This window comes from Pezoporus wallicus, unplaced genomic scaffold (assembly GCF_028554395.1).
Source record: "Pezoporus wallicus isolate ANWC-B61680 ecotype Strahan unplaced genomic scaffold, APGP_CSIRO_Pwel_v1 contig_1181, whole genome shotgun sequence".
Classification (NCBI taxonomy): domain Eukaryota; kingdom Metazoa; phylum Chordata; class Aves; order Psittaciformes; family Psittacidae; genus Pezoporus; species Pezoporus wallicus.
The window spans coordinates 1297270-1320835 of record NW_026641428.1 but is presented as its reverse complement, the minus strand read 5'-3'; the positions used below and the strand labels follow the sequence as shown (position 1 = coordinate 1320835).

Genomic DNA, 23566 nt, shown 5'->3' with positions numbered 1-23566 from the left:
ATGAATATTTATCTTATTAAAAAAAAAAAAAAAAACAACAGGCAAGTATGACAACGTACAAAACGTGCTTGTTTAAACAATGTCTTGCTGAATACCAAAGCACATATTTGCCACAATGTGTGCCAAAGGACACAGGGTATGCTCTACAAGTGTTCTATGCACTGATTACATAACAGACAGAATAATAAGATGGTATGAAATGGAAGGCAGCATCACTAATTTTGTTTCAAGGTATAAGAATATATGCATAAGTATTCTTATAACTGCCTTTATAGGGTTGAAGGAAAGTACATCAATAGCAGAATGCTATGCATGCTTCAATTGTCTCCAAATACATCATCTTCATGTGAATTATGGACACTCACAGAGTCCTTCTATTTGTCCAACTACTGCTATGGAAAGGAAACAACGATATCACTGAGGATGACTTTTCTCTGTTATCCCTTACCTACAAAAAAAACAAAAAAAAACCCAAACCTGTATATCCCTAGCATTAAATTTACCATATTCCTTCTCATGTCAGAATTCATAGCGACGATCAAAGTCTCAGTGGAGAAGAGACTGGAAGCAAAATAATTAATACTGATGGGAAATGGACTTGTCAGTTAAATTCTATTCTCAGTATCAAAAAACCCTTTCAAAGTACAGCTGTCATGGCAAGACAAGATTTTTTCTTCATTTATTCATGAGATCTGCCATCCTGAATTAGACCACTGAGTCATTAAGTAGCCCATTTCTGACAATCACGAACATCAGAAGGCATCCATGTACACTATTCTCTGAAGTTGGAAGTATATATAGTTTTGTTAGTGAAGTTCAGGAGGAAGACAGAAAATTCTGTAAAAGTACCTAGACAATGAACTCAGAAGCACAACAATTTCACACATAGAGATAAATCTGAGGGGGTGAAACTCATGTTAGAGTGAGGAAACCTCAAAGAATCAGATTTCTTTGGATAGCACATCAGAAGGAGACTGCTGTTCTGTCAAGGGGAAAGTTCAGAAAACAGATTTTTAATCACACTGGAGCTCTGTTAACCTTGACTTTCACTCATAAATGTTGGCCTTTATTAGCTACCTGGTGCAGTATGCAGTCCGTGCATTCTTAGCAGTACTATGATACGTAACTAACATACACAGACGTTGATGTGCAGAACAGTGTAACTGTGTGATATTGACAATCCATGTAAAACCTTTCACTGAGAAACAGTTCTAGGATGTTGCTTCACCATGTTTCCAAAGTTCAAAGATTCATACACCCAAGGAGAAGAGATTCAGTACAATGCTGGTTCAGAAATAATATAAGGGAACGGAAAAGGAAAATCTATACTCATATTTGAGTTCAAAGAAATCCTTACAGCAACTGGAATTCAATTACATGCCTGGTATCCTAATGAGAAATTCTGTGCTTATCATCACTAACTCTTCTCATTCCACCAGCAGCAGCTTAAGGAATACAGGGTATAAAACAACACAATTTGCATCCGATAATAACGTATTTAGATTAAGTTATTCAGAAAAGAATGATTTAAAACTTGCCTGTGCAAACAGTAGTATGCACAAAATTAAATCTTTGCAATGCCTTCTAGAAGCAATGGTTTCCATAGCCTGCAAAAGATACCAAGATTGACATGATCTTGGCTCCTTAATTACATCAGAGTGGGATTTTCTACTCCTAATGCTTAAGTGCATGTCAATACCAAGACAGATTGCAATATGCATATTACTATGCCAAGAAATCACTTTAAAATTATTCAATGTAATCTGTTAATAATTGAGTAACTTCTGGTAAAGAATTATTAAAAACAACACAAATTCATCACTCTGAAAAAAAAAAAGAATTAATAAAATCCAAACGGTATATGGAGTCCCAAGATCTAAGCAACCTCACACTGAGAAATAACTATCTTCTGTATTCTGAGAGAACTATCTTAAAATGCTTGTATTTTTAAAATACTGGATTGCTATCTAAATCATGTTCCTTTCATTCCATTCCATTCATTCAATGCTTACTTTGTTCTCCTTTTGAGAACCTCTGGTTTTAATCCACCCAGTTGTAGGGTTCTCCTTTCCTAGCAAAAGTGATATCCTAATATTTAAAATTAAAAATCCTAATACTTAAAATTAAGTGAATCCTAAGTGATAGCCTAATATTTAAAATTAAAAGTGATGTGCATCAGTGTTCCAGACAGGATTCACTAACTGGAGATATATTTGCTACAGAGGTAGGAAAAAGCAGGAGGAGGAGAGTGCAGAAATAAGAGTTGCTATGCCAACCCACAAATGCTAATGGCATGAAAAATACAAAAAGGTCACAGAAAAAAAGAAAGCGAAAGAAAAGCCCAGATCAGAGTGTATGTGTATTTCATTTACTAAACAACACAGCCACTGTATTTAAAATCCTTCAAAACAATATAATTTGAAAAGAAATTGCAGCACAGTAGCACATTGAAAATCAGGTTGTCTTTGTCCCTTCTTCTGATCTAACTCTTAAATGCTTTATTCTTTAGAGTCCTTATCGTTAAAATGGTGTTTTAAGGAAAAGTTACATATGAATTAATGGATTGGCCTGCAGGAACACCACCTAATGATTAGGGCAAATATTTCAACACAGAATAGCAAACAAGCATAATAAAGAAAATGAGTTAAAAGTGCATTCAGATTAGTTCTACATTAATTAGATCATGCATAAAGATATTTTTTGGTTTTTTTCGAGACAGAATTCTGTAACAAACTCAGACTCGTATCTCCCACCTAAATGGTAAAATGATAAATACAAATTTTTGAGAAATCTTTTATGAGGACTTTCAGCTGATTTTCAAATATTTGGGTCTGCTTCATTAAAAACAAAAAAAAACAAAAAAAAAAACAAAAAAAAAAAAAAAAAAAAAAATAATTCAAGGAGATGCATGCAGTACAGTCTTTTACATGAAACTCCTGCAACAGAGACTGTTTATGACAGAATTCAAACCCACCCAAAATACAGAATGGGTTTTCTTTCTCACTTGAAATATGGTTCCAATCTGGTTGAAATACCGACCATTTTAAATTACAATTTTCTTTGTTTTTCTAGTACTCTAGTACTAACAGCATGCCAATGACTTTTACCGGGTCAAACTCATGCCTTCTCCAGGGCAAAGGCAACAGTACTGGGATGTAGAAGGACTACCTGAGGACATCATCAGAGTATCCTCAGAAAGCCCATGGGGGAAGAGAGGAGGGCTGGGCCACAGCATACACTTAATGTTTTTGATGTGTACAGTGTCCTGACCTATTTATTATCAACTTTTTGAGTGGGCAGCAGGCAGAACATGGAAAATACAGAAATTCTACAGTATAACCTGAGTTTTCTAGCATAGAGTTGCAGATCCAAGATAAAGTTTTACGTAAGCTTTGGCTGAGCATTCAAAGAGAAATAAGTCGCACAACCTTTTGAAGTTCACTCATCGCTAATTAAAGAACTGCCAAGGCTTTACTAACAATTAAAAACTTGTCTTTAAAATCCCCAAAGAGGAAAATGCAAACAGCTGTTTTAATTAGCAAAACAGCAGATACTAATTAGCTTCTGTAACAGAGTATGCTGGTCCTTTAAGGAAAGGACCAGTTTCAGCCCAAGTTTGCTAGCAATTTAAACTGCAAATAGGACTGGAGTCAGATGCTGCAGAAAAAGCTTCTAATTCCTTGTGAAAGCAATTTCAAGTACACAAAAATGAGATTTTTATTTCAAGTAAGCTTTTATTCCTATTGTTCTTCTCGTGTCTGATCTTTATGGAACTGAGGCGTGTACAGACATTTAAACAGGGATTAAGGGTTATTTGAAATGTCTTTTCTTGTGATGATCCTGTGGGGATGATAACTGTAATATCTTCTGGGCAAATGGCCACTGTGTCTGGACACAGTAATATGTGTGTATCTGCACAGGAAACCCATCCAGTTCAGCAAGCCTGCTGTGAAAGTACGGGTCATTTGGGCAGCCGATGCAGAATTGCTCCAAAAGAGCACATCTTTCTGTTCTCCCAACCTGCCTGGGATGGTTCTGAACAACTAAGAAAAACTCAGATGAAGGAGAAGGGAGGGAAGATAAAAGAGGCTGGAATTATCACCGTGCTGTGTTCAGAGTACAGATCCTTGGAATCAGCACATGTGCTCTTACAAGGTAATTGATGGCATTTCCACCAATTTTAAGGTTAAAAAAAGATAAGCCACATCCCATGAGTTATGTTGCCTATACCTATGTTTAGAGATAAACATTTTGGTATTAGTGGGGTCAGTTGCCATGGACATGATATCAATAATAAAGAGGATATTGCTGCAAGTAGAAGATACAACATAAATGCCAAAAGAGAAATGCAATACAAGAGTTTTAAAGTCAATTTATTTGTACTATCTACATGGAGTGAAAGAATATTTGACACAATAGGTATGAAATGATGGCCTCAAATAACTATAAAATTATTATATCAAATAATTTTGATAGCCATATATGTGTTTGAAACTACCAGGCAGTGGTCAAATCTTTCTTCCAAACATCTGAAAGACACATCTCCTTCAGGAATGGTGTTTGGAAAAATCTAAAACTGTTGTGCCGGTATTCCTACACTGTAGGACATGACAGGTCAACAGCTGTAACTGGAGGAAGAGAATTGCTGCTCTTTTACCATTCTGCATGCTTTGCAGATTCTACATTCAATAAGGAGTTACCAAGGTCAGATGGGAAATAAACGCCACTCTTCAAAAATTAATATGGGATTTTGATTAATGAATGGAATTTTAAATAAAACCAAAACCATTTCTTTGTAAACACAAGGATTGTGATGATAAAATGCTTTCGTAAGATATAGAGAAATGTATGAATGTACCCCCATACAAGCAAGACTGTTAATCTTATTTCTCTGGAATCTCAAGCAGTGTCACAGGATTCAGCTATCCACAAATAAAGCTACATAGCCAGGAATCAGTATTGCTATTTGTGTTTATGCTTTCATGACATATTTTAATATCTCAGCTCTGCCTCCTAAATGGTTTCTGAATAATTTTATGTCTTTGTATAGTATTTCAACACCTGTCTTTCAAAACCATATGAGAACATCTTATTTTCTTTCTCTTTGAGACAAGTACTTTTAAGTAGTTAGGAAAAGAAAACTTAATCCAGAAACACTGTGCTATATGAGGCTCTTCAGAGTAAAATACCAACTTCATAGGATTTAAGTGAAATTAAATGAGACCAGGATATAACCTCACCTGCATACATGGTCTGTTCTTGATGTTTACTGCTTTCTCTTCAAATTAGTATTCCTTTGTCTACTGATTAAACTTTCAGAGATAAATAAGTTTTTCAGCAGGATGAGAGAGTATGTCACAGCAGAACTACAATTTCTGTAATTTAACTTGTTCTGCGTATTAAGGTATATAATGTGCATTCAGAACCAGGATTTTCTAACTATTTTTCTAGTGATAACATATACAAAGCTCAAATGTTTTCTCCGTCACTATGTTTTGTTTTTCCCAGCTTAAAATGCAAATGAGACATTTGGTTGAGACACTCCTGTTTTTCCAGTGAACAGAAGATGTGGCACTGTTCAAGCATTGTTCCTTTTGGGCCCCACCCTGCTCATGAAGAGGGTTCAAATGAGTTCAGTGAAATAACAAAGACATTTCTAGAGGGGAATCTTCTCTGGAAATACTTTTTAATGACATTCTAGTTGCTGAGGTGACCAGGCTTAATTGGCCTCAGGACAGACGAGGATCTTGTCCTTTACTAGAAGGACGTTTTTGTTCTCGTATTACAAAAACAAGAGGGTTTACATCTAAATGAAACTGTATTGATTAAAACCATTCACTTTTTTATTCCCCAGGTAGAATAATACCTGTCAAAACTCCACAAATACACTAAAGCTGCTTAAATGGACTTTTATTAAAAATCTTGTTATTAACAACAAACTGATTATGACAAAATCAATCACTGCTGAGAAGCACCTAAGAATTCCAAATCCACTTCAGTTATAGAAGCTTGATCCTTAACTGTGAGAGAGGTTAAAACACAGGAGGAGGAGTTAAAATACATCAAATTATATCCCTTTTAGTTAGATCAATACTTCAGTTTGGGAGGGGAAAACACAACCCAACAACTAAAAAAACAGACAAATATTATATTAAAATGTTGAAGACCCAATAAAATATTATAAATAATCAGTACATGGTTATAGTAACAGATCATTGAACTATACCTCCTTAAACAAAAATGTGAATAAGGACCTACTCTTTCAATCTGTCTTCCCAGTTGCATGTGTGTAAGCTTTTCCAAACTCCAAGTCAAAATATTTTTCACTTATCTTAAGTAAATGCTTACTTCTTGTAAACATACCTCTAAAAATTACTGCTTCCACATGCCAGCATCATGCCTAACTCAAGAGGTTCCACATGTTAAGTTTACAAGTACTGCAAACCTTTCCTGCTGCGCACTGGTTTGCTTTCCTCATAGAGAAAACACAACATATGAAAAAACAAAAACAAAACCGTGTTAACAGAAAAAAGAAAAAAAAATCTTACTTACGAGTACTTTGTCAGCAGATCCAAATTATTATGCATGTTGATTGGATATGTCTCACTGAGATGAAATAGCTTCTCTAAGGCCTCATAAATGAAAATGATGCAGATAAGAGAAGCAAAAGCTTCTTCAGTAAACCGGGTAATGTAGCAGACTAGGGAGCTTGCATCAGTTGCAACAAGGATGATGCACAGGATTGCAGTCCACAGTCCAATGCTAGCTCTCAGAGAAAGGTATGACAATCCGTACTCTCTAAAAATAAAAACAAAACCCAAACAAAAAAAACAACCCCCCACAAAAAAAAACATTAAACACAGTTTATGTTATGTTTTGTCTAGCCATAGTAATGCAAAAGAGATGCCTCCAAAATTTCCTTTGCCTAGGGATGGATGTGTGATTCTGGGGGCAGTCCGAAGTGGAAATTATTTGCCTATTGTGAACTGAAGACACTGTCAAGTCACCTCTTGACCTGAGCTGTCCTCCAAGTTAATGGGATACAAGAGAGCTCTATCTCTACTACAATGAGCGAACAGCTTTGAGAGTAGTCACACTCATGAGGTATGTAAGGTCCACCCACTTTTATCCCATATTCTGGCTTGTGCACAGTCAGCACCTGCCAATTTCTTCTTAAGCTGCGAGAGTAGCTATAATAACAACTTTCATCAAAACCTTGTATGATTATTGAATCTGACAGTAGAGACTCTGTGTTGCGTGACACTATCACAGAGAACTGAAAGGTCTACCTGAAGGTGAGAAAAAAGTTTTTTGGGGTGGTAAGCAGGGTCTCCTACTGTATGTTGCTCAGGAGATTTTGATGAAGAAGTCCCCGTCACAGCAATGAGGCAGAAAAGCAAATATGACTGCAGAGAAGCATGACGGTTGCTGAGATTCAGACATAATTTTTACCCACTCTGTGGCAGAGGTATGTCATGTATAGCGCATTAACGTAAACATGGGGATATGCTGCTCTGGTATGATGCTTCACCCCTTCTTTGTTTAGGTGGAGGGAGGGCATAATTAGTGATTATTGAAAGACGGCACCACTGCCACTGCACTTAATTCCTGGGTGAGAGGTAAAACCTTTTCCATGAGTTAGGGATGAGAAAAACCACAGATTGAAATGTATTGTCTCAGAGTAGAAAATGATACAATAATAAAACAACAACCAAAAACAACAACAAATCAACCTTTTTGCATTAACACCAATTCACTTTTTTCAATTCCTGTGTATTTTTCAGACTTTGAAATCCTAAGCAGTGCACTCAAAAAAAACCTGTTGATCTCATTCTGCAGATGCTGGAACTTTGGGATCAGTGTCTCTACCTAACAACACCCAAGGGATGATGCGTATCAATCTTCACTTACTTGCAAAATTTGAATAAGATCTTCTCAAACACTAAAACTGGTCCTGTGCTTCCAAGTATAGTGAGAGGCTGCCCGCCAAAGAGGGAGTAGGCAATTCCAGTCATGGATGCTCCAAACAGCGATTCTATTGCACTCTGAATATGATACAGAAAGAAGTGTCCATACATTTTTAAACAGATTCTTTTTGCAATATCTTACTCTGTAGCCTTCTAAACATTGAATATAAACAAATATTTAAAGGTGATTCATGCAACAGTAAGCAAATACTAACCACAAACCTAGGAAAATTCGTTTTAAAAGTTCAGATTTAACACATACTATACGACCTTCAGTTGCTTCTCCCAGCAGACCACCAAATGTGATGACAGGAGACATGCAAGCACAGTAGAGAAATAAAAATGATGCCAGACACTGCAGACTGAGAGCATCCCTGAAGTCACTCCAGAAGAAGGGAGCTTTCCTTTTTATATCTAAAATCAATCCTCCAAAAAATCTAAAAAAAATTAGAAGAGGTCAAATTAATGAAAAAGGCATCTCAAACTTTCTTCCATAGTATTGCTTTAAATAAATTGAAGAGAAGTTATTGTTCCTTGATCAAATGATACATACTCTTACAATTCATCTTCCCAGAAAAAAAGCTTCTAGGAACCCTGTCTTGATAACTTTAATCAGGAAATGGCATTTTTAGAACAAACTGATTTGCTTGTTTCTCTCATAAAATCTTCATCTGATCATCCAGATGCAAAGCTTCTGAACAATTGTTAGCTCCCACACATAAAACCTTATTTATTATGTGGAATAATTCTTTCCATTTGTTTAATCAGCCACCACAGTGCCCGCTTGCCTACATGTCTACATATAGAGTTTCACATTATTTATGAACCTGTTCCTCAATACACTTGATGATAGAATTGAATGTAGGCCACAATTTTCCAAGGACAAGAACTGACATCTTTTGTCATTTACACTATGCTAAATATAATCACATATTTAGGAACAGATGCTCCCTTACAATATAGTTAAAGTAAATATCCCCACAATGCTCTTTTTCTCACAGGCACCCGAAGTATCAGATGTTGCTGGGTTAAAGAGGAAGATAAAGTGCTACCATCTCCCTAAATATCAGAACAATCCTTCAAGCCATCAATTACCAGGTTTATTGGTAAGAGAACAGCTTACAGGCCATCACCTCCTTTGCCTCACTGTGCACACCAAAACTGCAGCTGAATCTTTTAGCCTTATGCAGGCAGGAATTGGCAGCAAAGTAAAAGAAAAGCCTATAGCACAACTAGACTGCACTATGGTCCCCACTAACAGCTGATGCGCGTACACCACAAGATATTAGATGAGAGAACTTAAGTATTCCTTGGGGCAAGTTCTTGCTTCTGATGTGTGTATATTGCAGCCACTGTGGTAATCATAGCCTCATGTACCAGGACGTATCATGGCTTACTGAGGTAAAAAACAAACGCTAGAGCAGCATAACCCAGAAACTTCAACTACAAAATAATTGTAAGCATTCGTAACGCATGGCACAAGAATATTCCCAACTTTTCCTTTGTGCTGTGCAACAGTAAGAAATATTAATAAGGCTTAAGAAAGATCTGAACTTTATAAATAATAGAGAAAGCAGCCTGCAATAAATACAATGTGAAAACTCAAATCCTTTTGTCCTCTCTCTCTCTCTGCAAATTAGCATGTAGTGTCATTTTCAACCATGTGGTTCATGAATCAGGAAAAAATGCCCAAATAAAAATCATATGCCAAGCCAGTCACTTGAGCGAGAACCAGACCATTATGATTCATTTGAAGTGCATCACTTAAAACACCTAAACTCTTGCATATGCTTTCACTAACTTTCCAGTGCGTTGCAGTTCTGGTCCAGAGTGTCCTCCAGGTTGCTCTGCTTCCCCATGGGCTGCAGTTCCATTTGGCACGCCTGGGATCTTGCGCTTCTCCTACCAGAAGGAAAAGATATTTTGCATAGGTCTTAGCAACCAAAACATAATTTTAGCAAAGGAAACAGGCTTTGAGAGTTGAAAGACTAAACATGCAAATTTTATTCTAAGAGAAGTTCTTTAACCAGAACAGAAGGAATTGTGGTCTAAGAAATTTAAAGAATTGATCACAGACAATTTTGTATCAGAAAACATTGTAAAGAGTAGCAAGCCAGGCAGCTTTGATCAATTCTTGCAATAAGCTTAGAAGAAAAGTAAACCACGCCTGATCAACATAATCAAAGATCCTTATGACCAATTACCCTTGAATCTTTAGATACAACTATCTGTCTTCATTCAGGAGCGAATTAATATTGATCTACACAAAATGTCATTGCTATACCGTATGCTTGCAAGACAAGGGTTCTTTTAAAGCAAATTAAACAAAAGAGCACACAAAATGTCTATACAGTGACTCTGATAAATGCTAAACTCATGAGACTTAATTCTACCTAGTAAAAATTCATCACAATGTTTAAAAGTGTCTGAATTTTACAGTGTACAAACCTGAGAGGGAACATTTTTTGGTGGTTCTATTCGAATTGTTGGGTCCCACTCTCCAGGAGGGAGAACAGTAACCTGATCAAGAAACTCATCAATTCCAGACACCAAGTCATTGCGGTCTTTTGCTTTGTAAGCAACATCATGGAACACCTGTGAAAAATGGGAGACAAGTACGCGGGAGGAAAAGAGATGGAGAAAGAATACTCTCATAACCTTTTTCACAATGGCCCCTTTTCTCTGGAACAGAAAGCACTTCATACAGCTCCTACCAAACAATCTCGGCTTCAACTGACTATAGAGTTTCTATTAAATAGTTTTCATAGCAGCTCCAGCTGCCATGGAAAAACATCCTTATGGGTGCTAAATGTTATAGAGGTTCTACAGTTTAAATACAATTCAACTAGAAGGTAACTGTGTAAAATGGAATCTTCTCTTTAAGGATAATTTTGCTTATGAACATTGTTTCTCTTTTTGTTATCTCCTTATGGCAGCATAATCTGGGCTGTTACAGAATCATGAAACGAAGTAGAATGCAATTCTGTGCCTCATTAGAATGATTAGCTACATTTCATTCGGACAATTCCACACTGGAGATTCCATATCAAACCTCCTCAGCCAGTACAAAATGACTAAAACCAAGCCATGAATAAAAATACCTCATCTGTCATTAGTGTTGCAATTGATCTTCCAATCTCATGGTACTGTTGCCCTTTACCCAGTGGTCCAAGAAGAATAAACAAAAATCTGGAAATAAAAGGGAAATTGCAATATTTCAAAGGATAGATGATTGAAAGTAACTATATACACTGCCGAAAAACTTAAAAACTGGACTAGAAGAACTTCTAAGACAAATATTATATATAATCTCCTTCAAGATCCTCACACATGCATTTAAACATGAAGCTCTAGTTAGAAAAAAATATGAAAATAACTTCCAAAAATATACCATAAGCTTCACAGTCAGACTTGACTGAGACTATCAAAGCCTCCTTACATAACCTCATCTTACATAATAAATACATGCAATTATAGTCTATGTACAGAACACATTAATTTATTTAATTCTATTAACTCAATAGAATCAACTATTTTCTGATAGGGCTACTTCAGTGCAATATTGGGGAAGTTAAATTACCCTGAATAAAATGAATTTTTAAATCATTCTTACTCCCATTAGGGCTCTGGATAACATCTACTCTAGGCCTGGGGCTAGTGAGGTTCAATAAAATGTGGAGGATAGGTCCACATGAAATAACTGAAGTTCTCAGATGTGTCTAATAAATGTCTTTGTTAAAGAAAGAACTGAATTCGCAACTCAGTAACTGACAAAAGCTGAAGGTCACATCACCCTGCCTCCACAAACTGAGAAAAACACGAAGAGAAATAAAAACAACTGTACCTCGTTGGAATCGGAACTTCTGCTACTCCTGTAAGCAGCACTGCAGGGGATAACCTAACAAAAGCAACAACCGCACGGTCCAGGAACTCCAGTTCACCAACTAAGATGTTTGATGCTTCAGCTCCAGGCGGTATCTTTTTCATAAAGTGTAGGTCAACCTGGGAAAAGTATATTAAATTATAACCCAAAAGCTATTAACAGGTATTTTTTCCACTATTTGTTGATAGAGACTCTCTGGTCACTGCACTATGATCTTAGACATTTCAATTAAACAGTTTCTACTCTTCTTGTCTGTTGAGTATTTTTTTTAAGTAAAAATGTGTCTCAAAACCAAGCAACTGGTCTTTCATCATTTGACCGATTTTTTTCTTGGAAACACAGTTTACATATAGTAGAATTAATTTATAAAGACAAAAAAACACATTTGAAATTTTGTTAGGAATACAATATTAATTTCCTAGTACTACTTTTTATCAATAACCATAACAGCATCAGTAATTCGTAACAGAATCACTAAGTCATAACAGCAGAAGAAATGAAGACACCTAATTTTTCTATAATTAAAAATTCTGGAAATCATGAATTCATACTTCACAGTTCCCACACTATGATCTCAGTGAGAACAAAACCAGGTTCCACTACACGTAATTTTCCTTCTACTACTCTGACTGAGATGTATTTTTGTTTTGGGATTTAATGAAAGATGGTTGCCCTTCTGCTGAAAATAACTGAAAATAAGCTATGACCATGACTGTCTCAGGAGTAAATTGAAAGAACAAAGCAGAATAAAAGCTTTGGAGATTTAAGGCAGTGATGTTGACTTTCTTGGGGACAGCAGAAAATCAGGAAAAGACAAACAGGTTCACCATGATGTCGCTACATAAACTCAAAGTATTTGCCTAGGAATGTGTTCATTTGTATTTATTTCCTTCGTATTAGTCCAGAGTTTACTCTGTAACAAAGTTCAACATGCAGTAATAGCATATATAATGTATGTTTGATTTCACTATGCACCAGTATTGTCTACATTTCAAAATGCATGAATTTTGTCATTTGCTTTCCTTTTATTAATCTAAACACAACAACAGCAACCAAATCCAATATAAACTGTTAAAGTGGACCATTTTAATGTCTATCTTACAGCCATCTGTCAGTACTAGTTTGCATAGTTTTTGGTAATATTTAGAAAATTGTTTTCTTGCAAATGGCTCTGGCACTAAATCAGAATTCAGATATAACACAGTTGCCTGTGTAATGAAATCTTATTTTTCTGAAATCACAGAGAGATGTCTAATGCCTTCCAAAAGTAACCTAGAACCATGATCAAACGCCTCATAAAGCTAAACAAGCAACAAATCAACCCAGAAGGTTGGAGACCAAGTACTTTTTCCAGGTAAAGTATCAGTGAGCTAAATTCTATTTCCCACTGAAATCACAAAATAAGTCTTCAGGGTTAAATACAAAACCAACACAGATTCACTCTGCACCTAATTTTGGTGTCATAGATCATTTATAGCTGAGAGAAAGGAAGCAGTCTTTCAAGTCTATAGCAATGTGCATTCAGTACAAATTTTACCTTGTGAACAGTTTTAACACTTAATAACCAATGTCTTATGTACAACATGTTACAGTTGTCACCTTAAGGTCCCACTAACATACAGATCACACAATCAAGATTCAGACCTGAAGGAAAACATTCAGTCTTCTCTCTACCAGAAAGTATTTCCAGTTACGTTTCCTGTACTATTTATCATCTCGAGAATCCACAATATTCTAAGTAGTAAAGGGAGCCCCAGTTAAAAGGAAAGTAGCTGGCAGAGTAGAATCAAACTGGGAAAATACACCTGAAACCCGGGTGTTACTTCCACTACACAACAAGAGCGGAGGTGGCCCTCACGTGAATTTAGGGCAAAGGCAGAATCTGCATCTTTCAAAGGCTTCATCTAACTTATCCATCATACATCCCTTATCACAAGCAGTCTTAAGCTGTAGAGACCTCACGTGGATCTTCATCTGCACCCTAACCTGAGCCACATTTCATGACCTGGCACTAAATAGTCCCAGTACGCTCCAAATAAACATGGAACTAAACAACTGATGTGGAGGCCATTCCACTCCAGGGCAACTCAAGGACTGAAAATGGTGGTGGAGGCCTTCCCCAGAACCAAACATAAACTGACATGAAGACAAACAGAAAATACCCAACATCACTTCTTAGGAAAGCCGTGACACATATTAACCAGACTCATTTATAGGCAAGGCCAACCAGTATTCAAAGCAAGTCAATTATTTCACATGGTGTCTGAAAAAAGCAAACTGTCAGTACGGGATCAGGGTTTAATTCAGAAATAATGTTTCCATGTGGAGCATAGGAATGTTGCCATGAGAAGGGACGAGACTACGGACTCTTCATATATTTTGTATTTAAGGACAAATAGGGTTCCCTTCAGACTCTGGTATAAGAGGCAGAGATCAGCCAGATGCAGTTGTAAACTGCCATCCCTATCTTGCTCAGATACAGGATCAAGTGGTGCTGTGACAGATCACCTCCTTATCACCCCCAAAATACAAAGTCCTAGTGGTGTCCCAAGAGGGAGAGGAGTGACACATTTACAAGTTCAACCACCAGAAACTATGTCTCCCTCTCTGTGCTGCTGAAGTAACATTCAAGACAGCATTTAGTGCCATGCCTTCCATTATTCATAAATAGATGCCAATATAATCAACACAGTCTCAGTGCTGTATTCAGATTAAGTCAGCTTTTTGAATCCACTCCAAAATTTGGAATATTTGAAGTAGCCCAAGGGAGAAAGATTAGCAAGGAGAGAATATGTGAGGTAGTCAAGGGTGCTTTTTTGTAGAAGATAAATGAAATTAATATGTGGAACAAAATTAGAGCAAGAAATCACAATACTCAAGAGAAAATTAGTGTACCGCTCTACTTTCCTCTCAATCTGTGCATATAATTCCAATTATAACCATTGGGAGCTATTGCAACAGCACATTTCAAGGGGAAATTGTACTTATGCATCTTCAAAAGGATAAATGGATCTATTTAAAGGCAGTAAAAAAAGATACTTAGATTACAATCCTTTACTGTTATTTTATTCCTGCAAACAAAAGCTGTTCCTTTCATATTCCTCACTTCCTTGTGGGTATCCAATAATGCCAAAGCTAGTCAAAAAAATTACATGTCTATCTCTTCTCAGGCCAGTTTAAATAGGAAGAGTTCTTTTGATCAGAAAAGATGCAGTACTACTAAAGGATGCAGCTTCCAATCCTACTTGATACAAACATCATGCAGCTAGATAACTGACTGGGATTTTGACCCCACAACACTGAAAGCAACTGGGGAAACATGCAAGAAAAGCACTACTGAAAGTCATGTTGTTCCCATTGGGTTGTTATGAGCCTCACCTCTGCACAGCTTAATTTTGAACAGACAGCTTTATTTATATCCTTTACAAAATTTTGTATCTTGATATTCGAAATCTTGCCAAAACAATTAGCTTTATTTAACACTTTAAATACAAACATTGGGAAAACAAAATCATACTTGACTTTTTAAAGCATCATCATCTTAGTTTTAAATAATTTTAAAGTATTAGCATTACATTTTTAACAACTTGTTGCTGTTTACAGATCTCCCTGCTACCTCTGTAGAAATGTGGTCCATATCCACATCCCCAGCCAGTTTCTTCTGTCTTTGACAAAAAGATCTGTTTCTCATCTTTATTTTAGCCATATACCATTCCTAGTCTGGCATGTTCAGTCAAGAATTCGAATGGTGCAAATAGCTACTGCTGCTAGGAAATAAGTCTGGCACCAGATGGAGCAATCACATAACTCTACTTTTAGCACAGTTGCACTAACATTAAGATTCAACAAAGTGCTGTTCTTCAGAATTTTGGTTTAAATCACCTTTCTTCACTTCCTCAACCTTTGTTGTATTAATGTGTCAGCTGAAGTCATCTACCCCTGTCAGGTCTGTCATCTGTACCTAATGTGACAGTTTGTTTTAGGTACATAGAGACTTCTTAAACAAATTAGGATTCTCCTCTACATTAAAACCTAGAAGCTGTTTGCTTTTCTTTGCTATCTAACATTGAACTGTCATTGCAATCTCCACTACTGCACAGTTAACATCTTTTGTGAAGTGTACTGAAATATCTTGGCTTGCCAGAAGAATTAAGTTATAGGTTTACAGAAACACATTCTGTTTGAGACATCTGGAATCCACGAGTTCAGGTTATAAAAAGCATAGTTTGCATCCAGGCATTACTTCTAAAACAGTAAAAACTTGAGAGGTAAATGTGAATTAAAAGAATTCCGAATTACTTTCCTACTTAGGTAATTCTGTTAATTTGTAAAAAATCCCCCTAAAAATTGCACACCTAAGATATTGTCATGCAATAAATTTATCCACACTTCTAAACTGTGATTTCCTGTTAACAGTAATTTATCAAGAAAATGAAAACTTTTTTGTTGTATACAACTGTGTTGCCATGCACACAAAACTAATGCTGGAGGAAAATTTGCACTTCATAGCTTTTGCCAATTCACATGGATTCACGTGATTTAATTTAAAAGATCTATTTGGTAGTCAGAAAGCTCTTTTCACTGTCAGCAAACACTCACCTTGCTAAAGTCAACAGTGCTGTTTTCTCTGCTCACATCATTTTTGTTTTCAATACAGGCTGGAGCAGACTGTGGGGAAACAATCTGACCTGCTAAAAAAAGTACCATTATTACAGACTACTAACAATTACTTCAATAAATAAAGCAACATCCAATTTGTTAAAGACCTACATACATTTCATATCACATGTATATGAAGCATCCAAACATGGCATTTTAATTAAATACTTACTGAGAACAGCACATTCTCAAAATACAGAGCATTCATCATGTGCAGTTAGAAATGGGAGAATGTCATTTTAAAAATGTAAAAGATACTCTTTAATATATTGGAAGACAAGCTTTCTATGCCAATTAAAGGTCATGATTTTTAAGATATTACATTTGATGAAAGTCCCACTATTCACATGGGTTTCTTAGCAATTTCAGGAGCTGCCAATTTTGGATAATCTCTGTCTACAAGAATACTCCTCACTGAATAAAACAGGATTATTAGTTTTCATAAATTCACTCATAATAATGCCCTGTTTATACCAACAGCTACAAAACCCAGCATAAAAATGGGCTGCTATAAAAACAGATGTATTGGAAATCAAGATGATTTGAAAACTCGGTATTGAACAATGTGATTATTGTCTTGTGTAAAACAAATGTTTCAGCAAATACTTTTTCAAAAAATTCCAGTGAGGCTTTAGTACTTTGTAGAAGTTTTAAAAATATCTCAAGATGAGAAGCGGTTAAACATGCCTCAATCTCATAAGCAAACGGTAAAGCCTTTTGACCAATATATTCTCCCAGCAAAAGCTCAAAAACAGGATTAAGCAACAAGTATATGTCACACAAAGCATATTTTTACTTCATGCCAACATTGCCCCCGTCCGCAGTCACAGGCCACCATCCACACACTAAGGGCACACAAACCCCGCAGGTGGACCATTCCCTGCTTGCCTGCACTCTTCCTCCCTCCCTGGCATGGCAGGAACCGTGCACAGCTCTGAACACCACAACAAAGTACAGGAAAAAGTACTAAATATGTGAGCCAACTATCTCTTACTGCCCTAACGCATACCCAGGAATAACTACAGAGTCCAACTGGCCCAGAGTCAGGATCTCGTGCCCAGCATATATTTGTTTCCATAGCAAATAAAGTCTCTCATATGACTGAGAAATGATGATGTGAAAACATTGGTTCTGGTGAAAATCAACCTAAACTTGCACAGTAACTAAGACCATATGTTCACAATACTTGAAGACAGTCAGAAAGTCCTCAGCTAGGCATGTCGTCTGGGCAATTCAAAAAGCCATGGTGTGTCCCCTCACACCACTGCAAACACATGCTTTCAGTTCAAGCATGTCCTCAGCCACAAACAGGAAACAGAACACTGGATCCAGTCTAAACAGGACCAGAAACTTGCAAGAGGCTCTCAGCCACTGCTAAATTCCTTAACTATCCAGATTCTGTCACAGCTGAGCACTACAGTATCCTTGTTTAAGCTGGTCATGAATTCCCAGTTGTATCACTTGCTCAGGGAAAAGGCTTGTTTTCATGAAAATCAACATCTCGTTTTCCACTATGCAAATCTCCCATAACACAAAACAGTTTTCAGACCCTTGTGCTGCGTCTTGGTAGCATAGCCAGAGATATTTCACTTTGATTAAGAAGTACAGGAAAAAAATGTTTTCAAATGTATTGCTAGGAATCTTATTTTTAAATGTATCAATCTTAAAAATGCAAATAGTCCAATTTCTGATCCAGGACAAAGACAGATCACAGCAGGAACAGAAATTACGGCTTTTGTTCAGCACTACAGTGAAATAAACAGAGAATGGTAAAAAAAAGCAGACATGACAAGCATGTTAAACTAACCAAGTAGACAAAAATATGTCAGGATTAGAATTTACATATGGCAAGAACAAAGGACTGATTTCAGAAAGCACCATATTAATGTAACTTAAAGGAGTTCACATTAAAAGACTTAATTCCTTAATGTCACAAGATACAACTTTTGTAAATCTGAAGCTAGAAATTATTAAATATGCAAGATGCCTATAAATGGTCATTCAATTTGCCTTTTAATTAGAACGTAAAGAAAAACACTGAGCTCTATCACTGTTACACCATCACCTTTACATTATGTATCTCCATACACTAATTCACACTGTAATTTTTTCTGTATTGTTTATTTAGCAGATTTAGGATTACTTTTACAGAAATAATCCTGTATAACTATTAAAAATAATTAACACAAAAATTTTATTTCAGTACCACTCTGAAAATTTAAAGAATATTAAAAAAAAAACACCAAACTTTCCACTAATTCTAAAAGAGAAGTCTTTAAAATGCTCAGGGAAAATTCCTCCCTTATCTTACTCCCAGAAAACTGTAAATGTAGTAATACTAGTCCTTCTTAACTCTTAACTTCTTCCTTTTACACACTCCTCCATATTTTAGGATCTATATAAAGAGAAATACTTGTAATAATTACTAATACTAATGTACATACTATATTACAAAGATGTTACAAGAAAGCAACAGAAATAGTAGTTCATTATCTTTCTGCTGCTAATTAGAGATTTACATTTATACTTCTTTTTTCTGGAACCAAAATCTCAAGAAAATGAGAGCAGGGATATCTGCCAGGGAGATAAAAATATTGACCAACAAAGGAGTCAGAGCATGGACCACCTGTTACGAATACTGAAACTTTAACATCATAATTGGAGGTGTCAAAAGCCTCTAAGCAATTAGCATAACAGTCCAAAGGCTAGCTTTTAAACATTGTGTCCACTTTTCTTTTAGGAGAAAAACATGTAAAAATATACATGGTAGGAAATAAAAGCCACAACCAGTAAGTATGTGAAGTTTATAAGAATAGCATATGTTCTTATTCTGTGCCAACAGAAGACCTCAAACTTTGATTTACCCATATGCTGGAGTAATCCGAAAGAACATGAGTTTTACCTTGAGGCAGTAAGAGACGTTTAAATAGCTCTGGATCTTGAGACAGCTTTCTGAATCTTGGAACAAGAAGTTTGGGGGGTTTACTGTATTGAATATCAAACAAAATACACGGTAGAGAAGACAGGTAATTTTACTTTTCACATGACAGACACGGAGAGAGTTTTTTAAAGAGCATCTTAAACTGCAGGAATGTGTTTCTTGTGCAACAGTAAAGTCAGTAAAATATGAATCTGGAACTAGGTTTCTGCATGGCCCTTCATCAGAAAAGTTAACACTAAAAGTACTGGTTTTTTTGAGACAGTTTTGCTCCTATACACATATAGTTTACTAAATGTCTATATATTTTGCACTACGTAGTAGGTAAATGCTATGGTGACCCACTTCCTAGCAGCAGGACTGCAATGCTACATGGTTGGTTTTATATTGGGTAGCTTCCTCTACTTTTGATTAATGAAGTCATAAAAATTCATAATTTAATTTTATGTATACTTTCATACTGACTTAAAGGAGGTATCTTTGGGGTGAATACTGTGAAGCACATGAGTAACTTTCAATGGGTTAGGACCAGAATCACACTGATGACAACCTAGTGAACACTGGCACCACCATGCTAGACTGGCTTTCCAAAGTCATTAAAAACACTCAGTTTGCTAAAGTATGTTGGTAATTATAGATGTGCTTTATTTTCAAGCCCCTTTTAATTTCAGGAACTGATTTTTTTTTGCTCTGAATTAAGGACACAGTTTTTGGCACCACGATGGTCCCAAGAAGAAACAATCAATTCAAGATATATGTGAATGGAGAGCTATCACATCATATATAGACTACAACAAACCAACCTACTAACCAAACCAAACAACAAAAAACATTTCTTCTCTGATTTCCACCAAAATGTCAGCAGTCACCGCAGCATCAAACTGTCTCTGGAATACAGGTATACTGAATCCATGTTTTCTCCAAATTTAACCTTTATGATATAGGAGCTTTCAAAGCACTATGGGCAAAAAAAAATTATTAAACAAACAAAAAAAACCCACCACCAAACCCTAGCTAGGCTTGAAATACCTGCTCTGAAAAAAAATACTTACAATGGTTTCTTACTTCTTTGAGTCATCAATATAGGGTTTAAGCTGGTAAGAATGGTGAGGGCATAAACTATCAAACTCTAAGAGTAAATAAGAGCAACAACAGCCTTGCCATTTATTAAGCTCTTCCATGCCCTGTCTCTGCTAGTTCTATTCCATCTCTATTGAACAAAATTTATTTACGCATTGTATGGGGTAAATACAGTATTTAAGAGTGCAATGTAGTACTTTGAGTCCTTATAAATCTAAAGTTTAAAAACCTTGATTTATCCTGTAGTCCATATAGATAAAGCATCTGAAGAGCTGCGTTCTTTGAGAATCCATCAAAGAGCCACAGAGTTTTGAAAGTATCAGTCAAACAAATGAACAATGCGGTGCCATTAAAATATTCAGCCGCTAAACAAAGGAACTTAATACCTAACAGAAAACCACACCAAAACGGGTGCTAAAGCTTATGTATGTATTAAAAGGCCAGTATCAGAACAGTTTTTAAAATTGTATTTTCAACTGTATACATAAAAAAGAGTGGTTGTTGGGTTTTTTTTTTTCAGATAATGAGGAATCACCAGAGCTTTGACTAGAGCAAGAATTCACATAAAAATATTACATCCTGCAAAGCCAAGCCACTTAAAAATTGCAATCCATCAAAATAAGGTTAATATTTGTTACACTAATAGAAGTTTGCATTTGATGACAGGTACCACATTTTGAGACTATGAGTCCAGCTGAAAAAAAACCCAGAAAATTAATCTCAGCAAATCAATGTCACATGCAACATACTATTAGCTCCCTAAAACTTAAAGCTCAAGACACTCAACTATGTCTACTGTATTTATTAATCAAAACCCAAGAGGCATCTAGAATGCCAATGACAGACAAGAAGAACAATTTATTCAGATACAAATCAAGGTTAACAGGAACAAACTGGCTGCAACTGACACACCAAAGGAAACTGAATCAGAAAATAAGCTGCTTATTTTTCTAGACTATAGGGATTCCTTTCCATTTAGAAAAAAAAAAATCTTATTTGCAAGTCAGCTATTACAATCTTCAGTCCAGCGCAGGGCAACTAAGACGATTAAGGGAGTGGAGCATCTCCCTTATGAGGAAAGACTGAGGGAGCTGGGTCTCTATAGTTTGGAGGAGACTGAGGGGTGACCTTATTAGTGTCTATAAATCTATAAAGGGGGAGTGTCACGAGGATGGAGCCAGGCTCTACTCAGTGGCAAACAATGATAGGACAAGGGGTAATGGGTACAAACTGGAACACAAGAGGTTCCACTTAAACTTGAGAAGAAACTTCTTCTCAGTGAGGGTGACGGAACACTGGAACAGGCTGCCCAGGGAGGTTGTGGAGTCTCCTTCCCTGGAGACATTCAAAACCCGCCTGGACACATTCCTGCGTAACATTATCTAGGTGTTCCTGCTCCGGCAGGGGGTATTGGACTAGATGATCTTTTGAGGTCGCTTCCAATCTCTAGCATACTGTGATACTGTGTGATACTTACTAATGATACATAATTTAAGAGATTTTACAAGAGAAGTTTTACAAATTGATGCAAGAAAATGAATTTACAAAGAAATGGCATTTTTTTCCCCCAAACTCATCACTCCACACAAGCTTCTCTTAAGCATGCTACAGCTGCTGACAAAGGCCTGAGGTATTTTTTCACTATTTATCACTAGACCAAGAAGTTGCATGCTCAAGAAACTGCAATGAAAACATGGGTCTAACATTTGAAATAACCTGAAGCCCAGGCAAGAATAGGTATTTATACTACCTCTGAACCTTCAGGGAGTTTAGAGAACCCAAAGGATAGGAGATGAAGGAGATACAGAGATGAGCCTGTTAGAGACAGACACAATAAAGACGGCAAAATAAAGAAATGCAAAGGTGAACGATACTGGTTTATATGTACACATTTTATCATGGGAACAAGGAAATGTAGAGAAAGAAATAATAAATATCCAATGAAAATGTTTGTAAATACAAGTTACATATTTTAGTACCAAAACCTGTGGATAAGACAAGTTGATTAACTTATATACATTTGAGAATAATATAAAAGAAGAAATAGATCATTAGCCAATTTAAGCTAGAATTAACTATCTTTGAGTTTGCCTTGTCTTCAAGGAAATCTCTTCAAGCAATCCACCTGATCCAGATCCAATATTGCCAGAAAACTTGGGTACATATATGACATTTGTTGTGACTTATTTCCAAAAAAAGGAAAACTGTCACGAACCTAGCAATGCCTCCCCCTACCCTTTTCATATGGCTCCAAGTAATGTCCATCTGTCTCCACATGGTACTACTGACATCAGAGTTTTACATGCTGTAAACTAGCTCTGAGCTGTGGCATAAATGCTTGAACTGTATTTTACTAGAGATCATAAAACTGAGGAAAGTAACAAACACCATCACATAACTGGTAATACAGATTTATTGAGATACTAATGTGTACTGTCCAAAATTAGCCACTGAAGCTTAGTCTTAAACACCTCCATGTGTGCTCATACTGCCATAAAACAACGAAGAAGGCCAGACCAGCCCATCATGCTAACTGAAACAACTGGGAAAAGGCTTGAAAAAGAGCATCTCTAAATGAACTGCCCCTGCCGCTCATGGTGTTAACTCTGAAATCACAAATTTAATATACCATTGCTTTCTTCAAGCAATTTGGTGTATCAATAAACCTTGGAATTTCAGAATTTCTCAAAATCAGACATCATATGTGGCATAATGTAATTTTTACACTAATAATGTGTCTGCTCTGACACCAAAGGAGGAAACACAGTTATAAACAGCATATGTACGGAACAGAAAACAGGCACATGCTCATATTATAGATAAAGAACACTTCAGCAAGGTTCATGGACATACAATTTACAAGTCACTTATCCTGCCATGCTCCTCTCCCCTGGTTACTTCCTCTTTGATTTTAATTATCAAAAAGTCTGTTAGAATTCCTCCCTTACATATATATACATACACACATACTCTGAAGTTTAGACTAGAAGTGAAACAGCCAATCAAAAAAGCTAAAATATTTACATGATGCAAACTTCT

At 36.3% G+C, this 23566-nt stretch overlaps 1 protein-coding gene across 8 annotated transcripts in view; it reads right to left on the bottom strand.

Moving 5' to 3' along the window:
• Positions 1-23566, bottom strand: part of SLC4A10 (solute carrier family 4 member 10) — a 150599-nt gene that overhangs the window by 27213 nt on the left and 99820 nt on the right. For 7 of the 8 annotated variants that reach the window (XR_008974121.1, XR_008974120.1, XM_057423655.1 and 4 more), the window contains 8 exons: positions 16450-16541; positions 11812-11969; positions 11069-11156; positions 10416-10562; positions 9769-9869; positions 8230-8404; positions 7912-8045; positions 6553-6798 (listed from right to left, as the gene is read on the bottom strand). Coding sequence is in view for 6 of the 8 variants with exons in the window: in XM_057423655.1 (XP_057279638.1) it covers positions 6553-6798; positions 7912-8045; positions 8230-8404; positions 9769-9869; positions 10416-10562; positions 11069-11156; positions 11812-11969; positions 16450-16541 (1141 nt within the window). In the remaining 2 variants the exon portion in view is untranslated. The remainder of the gene's footprint in view (positions 1-6552; positions 6799-7911; positions 8046-8229; positions 8405-9768; positions 9870-10415; positions 10563-11068; positions 11157-11811; positions 11970-16449; positions 16542-23566) is intronic. The other variant, XM_057423651.1, reaches the window with a different exon arrangement.